Raw genomic sequence first — 19,937 nt, 5'->3', positions numbered from 1 at the left:
GTTTGTTGACTAATCCTCGTTCCAGAACAAATTTGGCAAGGTGAACATCAAGCATTGATATCAGATGGTTACTCTTGAAGCCGCATTTACAAGAACCTAACCACCAGTAACTCTGCTTCTTCTTTCAGAGTTTTTTGAGAATGTGGTAACGATTGTTTTTTTAAATAAAAAATATTAAAATAATGTTTTTTTAAAAAAAAAATTTTATTTTTGACATCATTATATCAAAACGATCTAAAAACAATTAATTTAAAGCAAAAAAAATATTAAAATTTTAAAAAAAACAGGTTAAAACTCCCTCTCAAAAACCCCGTCCCATCCTGACAAGAAGAAGAAGCTGTAGACCCAGCAATGTTACTCAATGATTGCTAATATTGCTCCTTTTAATAGTTACAGAATGTTTCACTGCCACGCGAATTAGGTGCCAGTGATGCCACTAGCAGTTCGGCATATCTTAAGATCTTGTCAATTATCTTTAAGATTGGCCGCACTCCTTTCGTTTCAATAATTTGTTGAAGAAATGAGCGAGGAACTAGAATGGTCTCTGTCCAAACTACCAATCCACACAGCTAAACTTGAAATAAGTTTGGCCAGTTTAAGAATGCATGCAAAATCCACCTGCAAGAAAAAAGATTTAATATTTCAGTACATGCCTAGGAATCGTTTATAAGCAGGATTGTTTGCAAAAGTCAAAAGGACATAGAGTTCCCAAATCCAAAAAACAAAGGCTTTCCACAGTCTTAAGTAAATTTTCCATGAAGCCTATTTTTCTGTCTGAGGCAATTTTATCAAGCATTGAACGAATGATTGGAAGGCTAATGCACTTGAATTGTTCTGAATTAGCAGTTGTACATCAAATTAAGACAATAAAAACCCTATAGAAACAAACAGCATACGAACCTGAATGACAAATTTTTCAGCAAACATTTCCAGAGGTATGGACAGCATACAAGTCTCGATCCTTCGTTTAGTGAATGCATATTTGTGGCACCATATGGTTTAGACAAGATATCCTCAATAGTAAAGGGAGACAGATAACAGAAGATCAATATCAAGACACCCATGTAAAATTTTCAAAATCATGAGAAACAGCAGGTCCTTTCATCAGTAATATGAGGCCACCCAGCAGTTCATAGATTGACTTGGAACAAGGATGCAGTTTATCAGCAGCATAGAAAAAATGAGTAGTGTTATTAATGCTTATCCAACTGCACCCAGGAGTTTTTGTTAAGCATCTATCTTTCATCATTGTTCTCACCTCAGATACTACATCCCATCTCCTGGAAGACGCATGTAGATTTGAAAGCGAGACATAATTCGAAGGGTTTTCAGGTTCTAACTGAACAAGGAACCTATAAGCCAGATCCTGCATCTCAGAATTTCCATGGATTATGGAAGCACTAACAAGAGCCCCCCAAACACTTGGACTAGGTTCCATTGGCATAGTTTTAATATAATCTAAAGCTTGGCCAAGCTGGCCTGTTCGGCCTAACATATCCACAACACAAGCACAAATCTCAACAGTTGGCTTAATTCTATATTTATTTATTGCAGACTTGTAGATGCACAAGCCTTCATCTACCAATCCAGCCCGACTACAAGCAGAAAGAATCCCTACTATTGTTATCATGTCTGGTTTATTCCCAAGCTGAAGCATCTTGTTGTATACAAAGACAGCTTCCTCTCCCTTCCCGTGCAATCCATAGCCAGAAATCATTGAACTCCAAGATATCGGATCCCTAAGAAAAGAACCAAACTCGAAGACTTGTTTTGCATGATCCAAGCTCCCACACTTGGAATACATGTCAATCAAAGCATTGCATAAAGAAACATCATTATTGAATTGCTTCCTAATGGCATATCCATGAATTTGTTTCACTCCAGTTAAACCAGCAACCGCGCTACAAGCAGGAAGAACACTCACAAGCGACACCTTATTAGGTTCTACTCCATCCCTCACCTGCATTTCATGAAAAAGAACCAGTCCTTCTTCTAGAGCTCCATTCTGCACATAACCATTGATCATTGCTGTCCAAGCATAAACATTTCTACACTCCATTCTATCAAAAACCCTTCTACCCACATCAACTCTACTACTCCTCGAGTACATATCAATCAAACAGCATCCCAAATGAACTTCTGTACCAGAACCCACGGCCAATTCAATTCTCACTATAAACCCATGAAGCTCCCTCCCATGGTCCCTTTTCCCCATATGCCCATTACACAGAGTCAAAAGACTGGAAACTGTAAATGCATCGGGTTTTAACCCCTCAATCTGCATGTCTTTAACAAAACCTGAAACCTCCTTATCAAAATTACGATCCCCTGAATCCGCATAACCCGATAGAATAACATTCCAAGAACCGACATTTCTCTCAGGCATTTCATCAAATAGTTTCAAACATTCTACAAATCCCCCACATTTGCTATACATTGACATAAGAGAATTGGCAACTATAACATCCAAAACAAACCCAGTTTTTAAAATTTTCCCATGAATCAATTTCCCTGCATTCAAGTCACCAATCTCGTGGCAAACTTTTGACATTGTTGCAAAGGTATAGTCATCAAGCAAAACACCACGGCAACACATTTGATAAAACCAACCAAAAGCTTCATTATAAGCACGATTTTTTACAAACCCATTAATCAGCGAGTTCCATAGGTAAACACTCTTGAAATGTATCGAGTCAAAAACGAGTTGGGACAGAGCTGGGACGCCGAATATAGCATACGCAGAAATGAGTTTGGTGGCCAAAAAGGGGTTTTGAGTGAAACCAAGAGAGAGAATTCGAGCATGGCATTGTTGAGTGAGTTTGAGAGACTTGTGGGTGAGTGAGAGACGGAGTAAATCAAGGAGGTTTTCAGCTGAAGAGACCGGAGTGGCATAACAGTAATTACGGGAGCTTCTGAGGCTAACTGCTTTCCATACAGAGAAAAGGGTCATTTAGAGCTCTGGAGTCCTGTTTGAATTTGGCGGGTGATTCTTAATTTCTTATAGTAGGGAAAAAATCGCTTGGGCCCGTTGGGTACGGAATATGGGCCTAGCCCGCGAGTCTCTTTCTTAACAATGGATACTTATTTTTCAAAGTTGGATTCGGCCTTTATTTTAGATTTGAATTTTTAATAGTTTTTTAATTATCTTTTATAGTTTTTTAATAGGTTTTAAAGTTTCTTTAAAGTTTTGAAAAAAATTCTCATTTTTTTATTTTTTTGAAAATTTATTTTTCCAATTTTGTTGTTTTTGCTAAGCCAAGAGATAATTTATTTTATTTCCAAATAATTTTGCCTTTTCTTTTTATCGTGATAGGATGTTTTGTCAAATTGGATGGCCTATAGTCTATAGTGGCCAGCAAGGAATTTCGACAGAACATCTTAGTTTTAAACATCTTTCTTAATAATAATAATAATAATAATAATAATAATAATAATAATAATAGCATGAACAGCTCAAGCTTATAAAGGGTACTATTGCAGTAAATTATTCAATTTGTATTTTTTTTATTAACATGGGTGTCCGGGCAGCTTGCGCGTACCTCGACTAATCCTACAGGCCCTAAAGTTAACGACCATGTAAGCCTCTAGTGGCTTTTATATTAGCAACCATAAGGATCAAATCTAAAACCATATAAGAAGTAAATCTTTTAATTTAAAATTTTTATTATTGAACAATGTACTAGATGATTTATTCAATATATATTTTAAAAAGTCGATTTGTGCTTCATAAAATTTTTTTTAAAAAAAAGTTAATAAAAAATAAAATAGAGAGAATGTTCTCTTTTCCCATCACATCCATATTATTTTCCACTTCTTTGATCACTAGAATTCATTCCGAGTCGTTTTCATGGAAGAACTCCTTTTTCTAATTAATAGATACAAGCAGATCTAGATTGATTCTTACATCGTACAGCTCCATGTAAGACAGGCCTGCGTGTCCCTTTCTCTTTCTCATCCAGATCAATTCTATCCTTGATCGAATCTTTGTCCGATAATCTATAGTAAGTGGATTTGGATTTAGGAAAAAAATTGAGAAAATAATTCTATATAAATAAATACATTAGTTTAAAAGAAAAAAAATCACATATTATATGATAGAAAACAAGCTAACTTGGATTTTTTTAAAAAAATGACTAGAAAATCAGAAAGGATAGCATATGAAATAAGTGGGAGTGAGAGGAATCTAGTTCCGATCTCAAGATGATTTTTGCTGGTGTAATTTGAACCTCTTTTTGTCCTAACATCAATAAATCAAAAGGACAACACGGATTGTACTAGATTGAAAGTACTCTCCACGATCACATATTTTCTTTTCAGCATATTTAGTTATTAACATGGAAAGTAAAAGGAATATAAGATTTAATACAGCAGATTTTTTTGGTTTTTTTAGCCAAAAAAAAATACATTTTAAAATCAAAATATTTATTTGATGTGATATTTGTGAGCCATGTAATTAACATTGCGTTTTAGAACAATAACATCAATTAAATATCGTCGTTCTCAAATGCGATATTTATTAAATATTGTGATTTTATAATACAACATTTATTAAATATAGTGATGTTAAAGCGCGATATAAATTAAATTACAATAGTCATTCCATAAATATCCATCAATTAAATTCTCTTGTATCTAAATCTAACAAAAAAGATTCTTGTGAGATTTATCATTGAACTGCATGACACTTGTAATCTCAATGGTTATTTATTTTATTAATCTTACATTTAATTTAATTAATGATTTTAGAGAGTAAGAAAATTTTTAATTTTAACAAATTTGGACAGAGTTTCCTCTATATAGGACTATATCTAAATTTTTATACCGCTTAAAAATATATGAAAATAATCACAATAACCAAACACAATAAATTCTTACATTTCATAATCATAAGTAGCATTAGTCTTACGGCTCAAAGCACAAATCTCAGTTATTTTCACCCACCACATTTATTAACTCTAGTTCTATACAAGAATGTTTTCATGAGGTGAATGCAAATAAACATACATACATGCAAAAGAGATATGAAATACTTAAATAATACAATATTTTACTAATTGAAATCCTGAAATATGTCAGTATAACTCATCTATCTATCTGCATCTACTGGATGATTCGGCTCATCAATAGCATGACTGCATCTTGCTACTGCTCATACTTAAGTGGTCTTGTCATCTGCCACGACATCATCAAAAGTTAACATTTCTCCAAAGTTCTCAAGTGCATTGCGGAAAACATTGAACCGCCGAGATGCATAGGTTTATCCTCTATGTTCTTCGTCAATATTACGAAGCACAAATACGACCTCTTAACCACTCCATAGAAATAAGCCAACCTAATATTAAATTAAAATATCAATAAAAATTAATGTTTTGTCATATGATATTTTATACTTGTAATACAATTTTATTTCATTTTGTATGCTTGCAACCATCATTGAAAAACTATTCATCACAAGTGTTGATATAACATTAGTAATAAAATCTGCATCGAGTTAATGATGTTCTTTTTGGATAAAGATCGAGATATATATGTGCGGTCCTTTTAACTTTGTTATCTCATATAAATCCGATCTTTTATGATATCCCTCATGCAAATACCACTTACATTCAGGTGCTTGCACACATTGTAATTGAATAAAGGTCGAGTTCAATCGTTGAACTTGGTATTCAACCGAATGTGCAATGTGCCACCATTTAGCTGCACTAACTAAATTATTTTTATTGTTGAATATTTTTCCAACCTCTAAATCATAGCAACCTAACAAACGTCTATGACTAAATGCTCAATTATGAGAAACAACAAATATAGACTCAAAAGCATCTTTAAATTCATAAATAAGAGATATTATGCCAATGTCAACATCATCATCAACATTTATTGTCACATTCGGGTCTAACGTCTCATCATTTTAGTTGACACTAGGATTAGAATAATGAAATCTATATTGATCAACAAATTGATTGTCAAACATAGTATCATCAATACTTTGTAGCAACTCATCTGATAATGAACTGTTTTTGATAATGTTGAAAGACTAATAGATTGTAATGCATTTATACATATTCGACCAAAAGTTAGGACACATAAAGAATTTGGTTGACTACTTACACACAATAACATCATGTTTAATCCACTTTTGATGAAAGAATCAATCATTATCTTAAAACTACCATCACATACAATCGATACAAAATAATACTGATGTTTACCAACTTGACACCTCCAAGTTATTTCAACATCAATATCATTATAATTACATCCAAGTCTATGATAAATAGTTTCTTTCATTTCTGCACATGACATGCCTAAATTATCATTTAATAGAAAATTGTTCCTGCCTTTGTATGTGATATTATTGTTCACATCAGGAACAATAGTGTCACCATAATAACATAATATAAAGATGTTATACGACATTCTGTAAAACAAAAGAAAAAAAATCTGATTTCAATCAATTGGATATATTTTTAACTAGATTGCATTACTTCAACCCTAATTGTCAAAATTTATAGCAAATTCAAACAAAGTTCTAAAATTTAATGCAACGCATTCTTCACTAAAATCAAACATAATTCATAATATAAAATCTAATTTATATTTTCATGCTCAATTTCATTAAATGAAATCCAAATTCAAACAATTCAAAGAAAATATCAAATTTGACAACTTATCCACAATTTAATGCAACGTGTAATTCATCAAAATTATACCTCATTTATGCTCTATTGCATGAAATTATCAAGTGTAATTGATAACATTATTAGTTGATTCCAACCAATTCACATAAAATCCCTAATTCGGCAACTTATCATAAAATCTTTAATTCGGCGACTTGTTTAAAATTCAACGCAACGTATAATTCAGTGAAATAATTAATTCCTAATTAATTGGTGTTGTTTTCATGTTCAGCTATATCAAATCACTCCTAATTGATATCGGTACTCGTAGTTAATTTATTATTAATTCAGCAAACCATAAATTCAACCAAAACCACAAACAATAATTTCATTTCAACTAAACTAAACACAAATTAATTTATTATTTAGTACGTTTACCTTGCTTGTAGAACTAGAAAGTGTTGGGGCGGCAGCGGCGATGATGGATTTTAAAGAGGAAAACGTTCTAGGATACTTGGGGACTAAGAAAGGTTCGAGTTTTTGGTGTTTTAAAGGCAAACAAACAAGTGATTGGTGTATTTTTAGAGAAAGGAGGGTTGTGGATATCGGTTTTTAGAAAGAGAGTGGTTGTATTTGTTCGTGTTCTTGTAAGAAGGGATTGAGATTTCATGACATGTTGCGCTTTTAAAATATGACATATTAAGTTATTGTGTTTTTGAAGCGCGACATGTTTAATCGTCACGTTTGGAAATAACAACATTTAGCAAATGTCGCGCTTCTGAAGCGCAACAAGTTATTTCACCAAAACTTTTTCAAATATCAATTTTCTGTGAAAGATTTTAGGTTATTGTGCTAATTTAAAAAAAAATCTTTTGTTTTGCCGATATTTGTTCCCCTCTCTTTTTTTTTTTTCCTTTCCTTCACTTTTGTTTTCTTTCTCACTGGGAGTGAACGAACGAGTTGCATTTACAACTTGTATAGATCCGTTGAATTTAATCAAATTAAACAGAAGTATTGAAAGCATTATAAAATCATCATCATAACCTTATTTTCCTCTAAATCAAGTGATAAAGTGTAAGAGATACAGTGGTCTGGTCTCTAGTTAAGAGGCAAAGTCCGGATTCTAAATCCTTGCAAAAATTAGGTATGATGGTAACTCATTTGCATGTTCCTAGGATTTTTTTGGTCATGAATACGACTCTGTGCGTGTGCGTGAGGTTTTTATTTTTTCCTTCCCTTTTTTCATATTTGATATTGAAAAAAAAAACAGTAAAAACCAATGCTTTGAAGTTTGAATAGCTATATATAATATGGGCAGCACCCCTTTCATTAGCTACAAGACAAGTAGAAAGATCCGTTGGAGGACTATCCGAGGTTGTCACATGGCGAGAGGCACCCGTTTCCTCTAGTAGATAGTCTCTTTTTAATGGGATTGAAAAGATGAAGTGAAATTGAAGTGTTAAATAAATTTTCATTTTCATGAATTTCTTGGTTTCAAAGAATTGAATTTAGATATAGGAAAATTTAGCACTTTGTCATGGGAAAGAAGAAGAGGGTGAAGGGTGAGTAGTTCGTGCTATCAAGTTTCCATGATCCTGTGAAGAAGTAAAACGCAAGAGCAGCTACAAGAGAAAAGGGACTGCAAATTAAGCTCTTGAAGTGGAGGTCAGAGGCCAGACGCGTCCACTCCTCAATTCATATGCAAAATTGGAAAAGCTTATTGATGGAGTACATGATTAAAATCTAGAGAGTTCCAATCACAATTCACAACCAAAATTTCATAACTCAAGCATCAATCCAAAGCTCCAGATTGAGAGACTTCATTTGATGGCAAGCTAAACAGGAACAGTTGAAACCCCAAGAAAATGTAACAGCGCTAGATGATCAGTTAGCAAAAAGGTGACACCAAATTGTGCATGCTAGCTCTGCTTGGTGCACATGCCACACCAAAATTGCCATGGACATCATCCAGGTTCCACAAGCCATCCCAGAGTATGTCCTCGTTCGAGGCCTCAGGCACTGATGCATTGAACATGTTATATAGCAAGCCATGCTCCTCGGTTGTGTTGGGGTATACGGCATGAGGTGCCATTTCCTGCCTCATTTGGGGGGTATGTGGTGCTTTGTTTTCGTTTTCATCGAGCAAGGACATGATCATTTTCATGTCCAATTGATTTAGCTGCAGTAGTTGTTGATGTTGGATTTGTTGCTGTTGTTGCTGTAGCTGCTGCTGCTGCTGCTGAAATTGTTGCCTCTTTAAGAGATGAGTCCTTGCCTTGTCTGAGTTATCTGGAGAGAGTTTGGCCTTCTTCTTGAAATGGGTCCTCCAGTAGTTTTTGATCTCATTATCAGTTCTCCCTGGCAAGCTTCTAGCAATTGTGGACCACCTGATTTTTTTAAAAAAAAACGAATTAATTATCTGCATGCTATGAAGCTTATTTAGAAAATTTCAATGAAAACTCAGAGAAAAACTCAAGAAGAACGATGGGAGTTCAAGTTTTTACCTGTTCCCCCACCTAGCATGCAGCTCCACAATAATTCTCTCTTCATGTGGGGTTATCTGCCCCCTCTTTAGGTCTGGCCTCAAGTAATTCACCCACCTCAATCTGCAGCTCTTTCCATTCCTTTTCAACCCTACAGAGCAGAAGGTACAGACATGAAATGCAAAAACATCAGTCCTGAGTAGAAGTGCTATAGTCTATGATGAACACTGACATTTACTAAAACAAGTAAGAAAATCCACAGGCGTCCTTAATCACTAGAGGGAGTAAAAATTGGATTCCTTGTAACAGAGTACTGCACCATTGCAACTGTGACAATCTAACTGAGCTTGGCAATTTCCATTTACGCAGGTTAAAACACTGAGTTGGGACTTAGTAGCTAATTAGAGAAAAGGTTGTATATATGTATACGAGTTAGATACACACCTGCAAGCCTAGCTACAGAGTTCCATCGTCCTTCACCATGCAGCCTTACATATTCAACAAGCAACCTGTCTTCTTCAGCAGTCCAGGGTCCTTTCCTCCAGCCCTCTTCAATGAGACCACCCCAGCGCAACTGCCCTGCCATCACTCCCAAAGACATGTGCAGAGGTGTGAAAAAAAAGGCTTAGGTTTGTAAATGTGTTGGCAAAGTCTGTCTTCCAAATTCTGTGCATCTGGGGTTAGAGTTTGTTGCGTATTTATGCCTGAACAAAACCCCCCAATTCCATCCCATCAGTCAATTTAGTGTCACCATCACATCATCTCTATCTTTCTTCCGTGGTGGGTACTGGTGATCTCCTGGATACCTTCGACGTCATTATGTGTTCGTGAGTAACAAGTGTTATATTTTAAAGTGTTTTTTGTTTGAAAATATATTAAAATAATATTTTTTATTTTTAAAAAATTATTTTTAATATTAAAATAATTTTAAAACAAAAAATAATGATTTAAATATAGGAGAAAAATGAAAAAACACATTTCTTTTAAAATACAAAAACAAAGATTTATCTATATACCCTCTCATTGCTTTGAGTTTTCAAAGAAGCGACATGTTAATCAAGTGGATGTGATGGAAGGATCAAGTTTTCCATGGAGGGGAGACGCCTGTGCCACTCATACCAATACATGTGATACACACAAGGGCAATTGGGAAAATCTGAAAGATTGTCAAGACATCGGGTGACATGTCCTAAGAAGGATCGAATCCAATTAGATTAGGATTTGTTTTGATGTAAAGGGAGACAAAGAGAGATAGTAATCTCATGGGCTGATGCCACGTATAGAGTAGGGCTTATGCATCAAGACACTAAGAGTAAAAGCCCCTAAAGCATAATCTAGATTTAGCAAATTAAAAACACGTGTGGTGGGTTATTTTTAACTTGAAAATTACCCGTGCGCCAATAGGATCTTACCAGCTGTTCGATTTGCTTACTTCTCAAGGAGATTGATACATACAATCTCCCTTATAATGTTAATTAAATAGAGTTGCTGGATACCATTTTACGCGTTGCAGACATTATAATATTCAAGCCATTGATGGTTTGGTACGTCACCTTGTGGACAGGTGTACGTTTTCCAGATGAAAGTGTTCCGTGAACTAGGTGTGTCCATTTTCAATCTAGCATGCTTTGATATATATATATATATATAAAAGCAAAAGGGGCACATAACATAAGTATTGTAGTGTAAATTATTTATTAAAATTTTTTTTAATTTTTTTAAAAAACACTATTTAACAACATTTTCAAGAAATGATAATCGGTAAAAAATACCGAAAACAAAGAAAAACACGAAGATTATTATGATGTATTTTTTAGTATGTATTCCATGTGCAAATACAGGCAAATCTACATCAGATACTGTAACAAAAATGGGATACAAAATTTGTAGTGAACAAACCTGTCATGGTGGTCACAGAAAATCAAAGTAAATCATGAAGTGATTTACTTTGATTAGATCATTAAGTGATTGATTAGATCATTAAGTGATTTGTCATGGCCATTAGCCCATTACATAAGCTCAGACCATAGAGCAACGTGTGACTTGACCATTCCACAATTTTGGCAGCTTCAGACTCAATGAACTATACAAACATTTAAAACCAGGAAAATATCACACGCTGCCATTTTCCCTTCGCCCTTTATCTTGTTTCAAGTGTGCCTCGAGTGTTTTTATCTTGAAAAAATAGTTAAATTGATATTTTTTATATATTTTATGATGGTTTTAATGATATTAAGAATAAATAAAATATTTTAATATATTTTTAAATAATAAACTATTTTGAAAATTACATCGCACTGTAATCTCAGACAATGACTTATTAATGGCATAAAAAAGAATGTTCACTCACACGTAACTGTATCAACCCAGGAACCCCTTTACAATTAATTAATCCAATTAGACACCGATAATCCTTGTTTTGTACGGGTCTTTTTTAAGTAAAAAAAAAAAAGTTGGTCCGTCAGCATACATGAACACTGCTTGAACTTGATTTGTTTTACAGCTAAGCATCATTAGTGCACTTGAGCTTTATCACGAAGCTACAAAGATCTCTTGTGGTTCCTTGTTTTACTCCATTTGTGTTGTCTTTTCTGCTAACTGGGTGTCTTTTCAAAGCAGATTAGGATAAAGTTCTGAGGATGCTGTGGGGTTTCAAGTGTGATTTTTTAACTACAAATTTATTCTCTTTTGTTTTTACTAGCATGTTTTTTTATATATAAAAGTTTAAATTTTAATTTTTTTAAAAAAATTAGATTATTTTAGTTTGTTAATTTTAAAAATATATTATCTTAATATCTTTTTAAATAAAAAATACTTTAAAAATTACCCATCACCACGATATCAAATATTATTTAATGATGTGGCATGCCCATTAGTATCTAGAAGCCTGATAAGCATGGGATCGCAATTAACAAATTAAATAGACCGGATCAGGATGTGGGAATTGGTTTTGATCAAATTTTGTCTGTTCGTTTCATCTGACCCAGTCAAGTAAATCAAACTCTGTCTGATATTTTAGCTGAGTCAGAATTTCACTCGCAAGTTGTGCTCTGATTACTAGGTTAAGCATAATTATAGTGTGTTTTAGTGTTTCGTAAAGGATATTTTTTAAAGTATTTTTTATTTAGAAAAATATTATAATAATATTTTATTATTTTTAATATCAACATGTTAAAAAAATCAAAAATATTAAAATAATAATAATGAGAATCAGATTAAAACCTACTTTCTAACAATGTTTTATTCCACTTGATGAAATTAGAAATAACGCCTGGATAAGTATGATTCTCAGATCTTGATTGCAACAATTGTTAGTGCGAAGTTTATGTACAAGAGATATCAAATGCTTTAACTTGGGTCATGACAGCCTGCAATGGTAATTATTTTCTGTTTGGTTTAGTTTTTATCAAAAAAAATAATAAAATTGAATTTAAAAAAAAAACCAAATTGAAACTGGTTCAAACCGACCAGTTTCTATTAGGGGTTTTTAGAATAAAAACCAGTTCAAACCGGTTTGGCTTGGTTTTTTCATTTTGGCTCGGTTTTGGCTTGATTTTTTCCGGTTTGACTCGGTTTTTTTAGTTGGATTCGGTTTAGTTTTTTCAGTTTTAGGCTTGTAAAACCGAAACTGAACCAAACCGGTTGGTTTTTTAAAATTCTAATCGATTTAATTAATTTTTTTCACAGTTTGGTTTTTTTGGTTTTTTTTTTATTTTATCAATTTAATCAGTTTTTTGGTTATTTTACTCACTCCTAACCGCAAGTATGATTTTGGTATGCCTTCCCTCTATCTTATCTCTTGGGATTTTTATTTTTATTTTTATTTATTTAGAAAATTTGTTTTTCTATTTTTAAAGATTTTAAAAAAATTAATTTTATTTATTTATTTTCAGATATGCAGATGTTAAAAATAATTTTTTAAAAAATAAAAAATAATATTATTTTAATATATATTTTAAATTTAAAAAAATAAAAATTCCCTCGACAAAACTTAAAACTCATGTGGCTGATGCTAACAAAATTCTCTAGGTTAATTAATAGGTGGAAGCAGTGGCTGAGCCGGTCCGAGATTGAAAAGGTCCTTCAAGTTTTGTAAATATTTCATAAAAGTACATGCTTTTGTACATAACGGCCTCTTGATTTCTTTTTTATTATTATAGAAAGATCTCTTAAATTTAAAAGAGTGACGCTTTAGCCACTCAATATCAAACTTTGAGTCCAATTTTTGTTCGTCATACCATACCTATGCCAAATTTTCACCCAAGCACAAAGATTAGAAAATCTTAAAAGATTGAGAAATTTAAGATTTTGTGCTTTTAGATATATATAAATATATAAGAATTTTAATATTAATATTTTTCCATCCTAAAGGGTCGGTCAATGAAATAACTAGTTTTTATTTCTACAAAAACATTTGGTATTATAGTCAAAACATTGTTTATTTAAAATTTAAGTTTTTTTTTATAAAATTAATTATTCTGAGATTTTTAAATTATTTTAATATTAAAAATATTTTAAAAAACAACAACCACCGCAATATTAAATTTACTCTAAATCATTCATTTAAAGATTGAAGGTCGATGAAATAACTAGTTGTTATCTCTACAAAAATGTTTGGCATTACGGTCAAAACATTGTTTATTTAAAATTTAAATTATTTTTATAAAATTAATTATTCTGAGATTTTTAAATTATTTTGATATTAAAAATATTTTAAAAAACAACAACCGCAATATTAAATTTACTCTAAACCATTCATTTAAAGATTGAAATTTGAAACTTTTAATAGAAATCTTAATCTTTATTACGGGTTGTTTCTTTGAGGCTAGGCTTCTAGGTGTCGCAAATTGATAGGGGAAATAAAGTAATGAACAGTTCCGGCCATTTTCTCCCCTCTAATTGCCATCTCTTATGGTCAAAATCCTGTTTAATCACGTGCCAGCAATTGGACCGTTGTTTGCTAGGCTAGGGCGGCAAAAAAAATACGATTAAATCAAGTTAATAGATATTTTGCCTCGTTTTTTTTTTCTTTTTTCTAAGATTTCAAGCTTTCAATGAGTTCTTGAAAGCCAATGACAAAGATCCAGGTAGGTAAATTAGGGTTTTAAAACTATCTTGAACTGAAAAATCGACTTAAAATTCCTCTCTGTGGCGTTGACTGTATCAATCAGGGAAGGTAAAAAGAAACAATAAATATAAAAAAGAGTGTGTTAATGGCGGTGGACATAAACCAACCCAAATCCGAGTCAAACAAATTCTCAACCACACTTGACCATACCTGTAAAAGCCCTAAAAAACAAACATGAACGTTCAAATGGGTTTTTTTCCCCGCTTGCATGAACTGTTTTGATGAAGGTCCTCGTCTCCTAAAAAAATCTCTATCCAATTCGAGGAGTGTGTAGTGAGCGTGGGTGAATATCAATTCATATGATATTTGTTTTCGATAATTTTTCTAAAATAAAACTGTATTTAACCAAACCAGATAAAAATACTAAAATAACAAGCTTATTTTAAGTTTATATTTTTAAAAACTGTTCGGGTTTGGTCTAATTTATGAGTTTTTTAGCCGAGTTGGTTTTACGAACCTTGATTTTTAATATATTTGTTTCGGATAATTTTTCTAAAATAAAACTATATTGAATCAAACCAAATAAAAATACTAAAATAACAAACTTAATTTTTAAAACCTGATCGGGTTTGATCTAATTTATGAGTTTTTTAGCCGAGTTAGTTTTACGGACCTCGATTTTTAATATGAATTTAAATTATAATGAATTTTTATAGTTAGTTTGGTTTAATTTGTTTTTTTAATTTATATCTCCTAATTTATATCTCATTTCAAACCAAAACAACATGATAAATCTTCCCTTTAATTTTAAGCCACCCTCATGCATCGTGGCTAATGTCCCCTAGTACTCGACCAAAAAAATGTACATGGCCCATCACTAACAATGTTAGAGCGTTCAAAAGCCTAAAAAACTCGAAAAGATTGAGTAATTAAATGTTCTTTTTTCTCCTCTCCTAACTATGAAATAAGTAATTGATCTCTCTTATCTTTTCCTTGCAGATTTAATTATTTCTCCAGCTATAGGCTATTTTCTGTTTACTGTGACCCGATCTCCATGCCCTGATGCCTTTGTAAGCGTACTTTCTGACCCGTCTAGCTTGACCATCGATATTATGCTCGTCTACTGTTGGTCAACGGTCAACTCTCTTACACAAGCCTGAAACACGGTTTGGGGTAGGCGTACATTGCTATCATTTGCTCAAGCTATAATCCACCTTCATATGATTGTCTCTCCGATGCCATGCAACACATTATTATTATTGTTGCCACTTACACTTAAGTAACAGATTAGTGGTCCACGCCATGCCATGATTAATTTAATAATATAATTTAAAAAACATCAACGAGAACATATAAACCAAACCACACATATACACATGATGATCAACTCAAAATAAATAAAAGTTTTTCAATATTATATAAATATATCATTTTAATATTCTTAAAAAGCTTTCATCATCTTATTTGATAACAAAGTATAAATTAAATAAGAATATGATAACCCTATAAAAAGCAAAATGAAAAAAAAAATCTGAAACATAATTCTTAGTAAATCAAATGTTAAAAAAATAAAATTGAAAGTAAAAAACATGATCTCAGTCCACCCGAGCCAACCTGCCAAATACGCAGCGTAGCTGTGAAACTGGGATAACTTTGTGAAAAGAAAATTTAGTAGAATGACAAAAAAACAAATATATGTGTTAATCTAAGTTAACCCTCTAAGTCGCAACGCCGAACATGAGATCGGAATAACCTCGCAGTAATAAAAGTGAAAAAAAGCACGAAGCTTGTCAATCCTCTACCAACGTAATCTTGAAAGATAAAATTGAAAAAAATCAAATTTAGAAAATGATTGAAATCAACCTGGGATGATATTAAAAAACTGTGATCGAGTCATGAGGTCAGGACTAACCTTATAAAAGACAAACTTGAAAAACCTACGAAGCTGAATCCCCAATCAACAAAATGTTGATGGATAAAAATAAAAAAAAATCAATAAAAAAAAGAATAAAAAAACAAAACTAATAGAAATCAAGTGAACGAGGGCCAAATTTGACATAAAAATAAAATGAAACCAAATGTTTAAGGATGGAAAAAAAATTAATTAAGAAAGGGATTACAAAACAAATAGCAATGAAAAGAATGAGTACCAGGTTTGGTATAAAAATTAAATGAAACCAAATGTTAATTAGTGAAATTGAAAAATAAATAATCAAATTCAAAACATAATAAATGACAATCAAAAGAATGAGATCAAATTTGATACAAAAAATATATCACATGACACCTTTTAATTTTGGCAGGCATTTAAAGGAGAGATGAGAAAAAGAAAAGAGAAGAAAAAAAATCACCGGAGCCCAGCTGTTGCCCCACCATTAACACGTGTCAGACCACTGGGAAGAGCGCAATGCGATGCTTCAAACAACATCATGGAAGCTTAGGGGTGTTCACGGTTCAGTTTGGTTCGGTTTTTATTAAAAAAAGTAACCGAACCGAATTTTTTTTTTTAAAAAAACCGAAACCGGTTCAAACCGACCGGTTTCGGTTCGGTTCGGTTCGGTTTTTTAGAGCAAAAACCGGTTCAAACCAGTTTGGCTCGGTTTTTTCGTTTTGGCTCGGTTTTTTCCGGTTTGGCTCGGTGTTTTTCGGTTCCGGTTCGGTTCGGTTTTCCGGTTCCAGACTTAAAAAACCGAAACCGAACCGAACCGGTCGGTTTTTTCAAAATTTTAATCGGTTTTTTTCATGGTTCGGTTTTTTCGGTTATTTTTTTTCCAGTTTTCTCGGTTTTTCGGTTTTTTTGAACACCCCTATGGAAGCTATTGTTTGGTCGCTAAATGACTCTTTACGTGCCGCCTCATCACTGTTAATGTCTCATCCTTGTTGGAACATGTGTTACACGTGTTAGGCTATTTTTCTCGCACGTTTACCCCAGTTTTTATATTTATTTTAGTTTTAATTTTGATTTTTTGATAGTTAGTTATTTTAAATTAGCTGAATATTTTTTTGACACCTTAAGGTACTCATATGCATGCATGAAAAACAAATTACCAAGACCAACCACAAATAAAAGCAATTAAAAGGTTAAAATAAGAAAAAAAAAACAAAATTAAGGGATCAAAGCGTGAAAAATCTTAACGACTGAAAGAAAAAGAAACACTGTTCGAATAAATAGTACTTCCCCTCGCTGTCTGCTATGAAAGACGGAGGTGACTTAGTTTTTTTTTTTTTTATAATATATAAACGATCAGTTAGTTTTCCATGAAAATAGAATATGCTACTCTTTTATATTTTAACATTATTTTAGGCCTTTTCTTTTCTGTTTTTTTTTCCTTGCAGTTTTCTTTCAATCAAATTCTACATTCTTTTTTATTTATTTGAGATTGAAGCAAATTCCACCTTTGTTATCTCTCAAACAAAAAAATCTTTCGTTAGCCCCTCCAATCTTGGTATAACCACCATCTTGGCTCCGTCACAACTTCATCTTCTGCTCTGTTCCGGTTAAATTCTTCACCGTGAATTCACTTTTCTAGCAAATTACGTGTTCACGGAGAAAGTAAATGCAATCAACTATTTTGTTTGCATTTCATCCATTGATCTTTAAGATATATAATAAATTCGGCTCCCTTTGAAATCCACTCTATCATCCATTCATCTTGTTAAATCTCTGAAAATATCATAATTCATGAAATTATTTTATCTTCTTTGACTCTTTGTATTAACATTCCTGTTTTAATTCTCAGGAGATATTGTGAGAAAATATCTTTACAATTTAAACACAATTTATGCACATAGATGTGCTCAATCTCTCTTTTTTTTTTTTAGTTTAATGTTGGTATCCGGGTTAACTCGTGCGTACTTTAACTAATCCTACGAGTCCTGAAATTAACAACCATGTAAACCTCTAGTGGTCATTATATGAGCAATCACATATTCAAAACTGAAACTACAAATAAAAAAAATCTTCTAATTTCAAATTTTTACTATTGAGACATTAATTAGATAGTTGGGGTACTCAATCTCTTTCTCCCTCGTGTCGAGGTGACAGAAAATAATAATTATATTAAATGCGACGCCATTACTGGAGTCCAAGCTCTAGGAACTCGATGCCCGATGCAGACCTTTTGTTTTCACAACTTTTAGATTCAGGCAAACAATGTTTTCTCAGTCACCTTTTCTGCCACAGGTAGCACTGGAGAAATCCAACTTATAGAGGTATTTGATGCCAAAGTAGACTCGAAATTCCGACCTCGGCTCGCGATTCGTCCACGAGAAGATTGATTGCCTTATAAAGCCAAAATACTAGATTGGATTGTTGAATAATTAGGCAAGCAATGGAAGAAGCTGAGCATGCCATCCTCTAAAAGGAACTCGGCACCGGCCAATTGCTAGGTTGAGTTGTCTGCCAGCAACCTAGTTATGGGATGGTCAAGCTGGTCCATTTTAATGACAAGGACATGAATTTTAAAGGAAATTACTTATATGTGTTGAGAAAGAGCAAGTATATTGATATAGAATGACTTGATTTTTACACAGAATTTATTAAATCCAATGCGATTGTAAAGAAATTTTACAATTTGATTTAAAATATTATTGATTGAATTAAGTTGATCTGAATCCATTAAAATATAATCATGTTAAAAAACTATTATAATTTTGTTACGAGAATAACTCTAAATTATTTAAAAAAAAAAAACTCAACCTAGACTATAAGAACGAGTCAGACTTAGTGGTTAATTTGCTTAACTATACTAGGTTTAATCATTGTAATTTAACAAAAAATAATAAAAAAACTTCAAAAAAGGATGGATAAAAAGCTATATACTATGCATTTATATACTACATGTTACATGAAAGAGAGAGAGAGAGAGATATCTTTTCTCCTAAAAGTAGAAATGGTATGAGGAGTCCCTTGGCTTTGTTCGGTTTTGTATTTTAAAAGTATTTAAAAAAAAATTAAAATTTTTTAAATTTTTTACTTCAAATTAAATTTTTTTTAGTATTTTTAGATCATTTTAATGCGTTGATATCAAAAATAATTTTTTAAAAATAAAAAAAATATTATCTTAATATATTTTTAAATAAAAAATACTTTAAAAAACAATCACAACCACACTTTCAAACAGAATTTTAACTCTAATTTTATTCTATATTTTTTAGGGCAACAGTCCAATAACTTTAAATAATTAAGGGCCTAATTTAAATATTTTTAACTGCCTTCTCTTTAATATGCAGACACGTGGTCAACTTTTCAAAAGTTGAAAGGCACAAATGTACTTTTGAATGCGATGGCAGAAACGTAGTTTTGTGAAAGTTCGTTGCCAAATAGTGACCTCAGCTTAAAATAAATTTGACAATTGTTTTATTGTTTTTTTCGTCAGGTTCGTACTTGCCAGGTGCCATCACTCTTTTTTTTCAGCTTACCCGTTAGATTGCAATTTTATTTTATAGTTTGTTTTTATTTATTTATTTTTAACAGGTACTTATTTAGTAGTAGTAAGATATGTAACAAGATTTGTTTTAACCAAGGCTTAATACATGAATGTAAGACACCATTAAAATAAATGCAAAAATATTTTTAAGAAAATTTTAAAAAAAAATTAATTTAAATTATTTTTTTAGATTTTTTGATATATTGATATTAAAAATAAAAATTATATATATTATTTTAATATATTTTCAAATAAGAAATTATTTTTAAAAACAATGATTACTATAACACTTAACATGCTTTAAATACTTCGGAATTCACATTTTTGAATGCATTTTTGA

The 19,937-nt window shown here is 32.1% G+C and overlaps 2 protein-coding genes across 3 annotated transcripts; both read right to left on the bottom strand.

Annotated features, from left to right (window-relative positions):
• Window positions 1-354: 354 nt before the first annotated feature.
• LOC133696866 (pentatricopeptide repeat-containing protein At3g12770-like) lies at window positions 355-2,958 on the bottom strand. 2 transcript variants are annotated; one of them, XM_062119153.1, is made up of 2 exons: window positions 1,259-2,958; window positions 355-618 (listed from the first exon to the last, which is right to left on the bottom strand). In XM_062119153.1, the coding sequence occupies exons 1-2, from the start codon at window positions 2,948-2,950 to the stop codon at window positions 502-504; spliced, it is 1,809 nt and encodes a 602-aa protein (XP_061975137.1). In that variant the 5' UTR covers window positions 2,951-2,958; the 3' UTR covers window positions 355-501. The 2 variants fall into 2 exon arrangements, 1 of the variants encoding a protein (XP_061975137.1); XR_009842753.1 differs by having other exon boundaries at window positions 485-618; window positions 901-2,958.
• A 5,296-nt stretch (window positions 2,959-8,254) lies between these two features.
• LOC133695694 (myb-related protein 305) lies at window positions 8,255-9,872 on the bottom strand. Its single transcript, XM_062117619.1, has 3 exons — window positions 9,545-9,872; window positions 9,122-9,251; window positions 8,255-9,004 (listed from the first exon to the last, which is right to left on the bottom strand). Exons 1-3 carry the CDS (start codon window positions 9,699-9,701, stop codon window positions 8,506-8,508), a joined length of 786 nt encoding a protein of 261 aa, XP_061973603.1. The 5' UTR covers window positions 9,702-9,872; the 3' UTR covers window positions 8,255-8,505.
• Window positions 9,873-19,937: the final 10,065 nt, after the last annotated feature.

The sequence above is a fragment of the Populus nigra genome, chromosome 6 (genome assembly GCF_951802175.1).
Source record: "Populus nigra chromosome 6, ddPopNigr1.1, whole genome shotgun sequence".
Classification (NCBI taxonomy): domain Eukaryota; kingdom Viridiplantae; phylum Streptophyta; class Magnoliopsida; order Malpighiales; family Salicaceae; genus Populus; species Populus nigra.
Note: the sequence above shows the minus strand (reverse complement) of the source record. Positions and strands in the feature narration are given on the sequence as shown.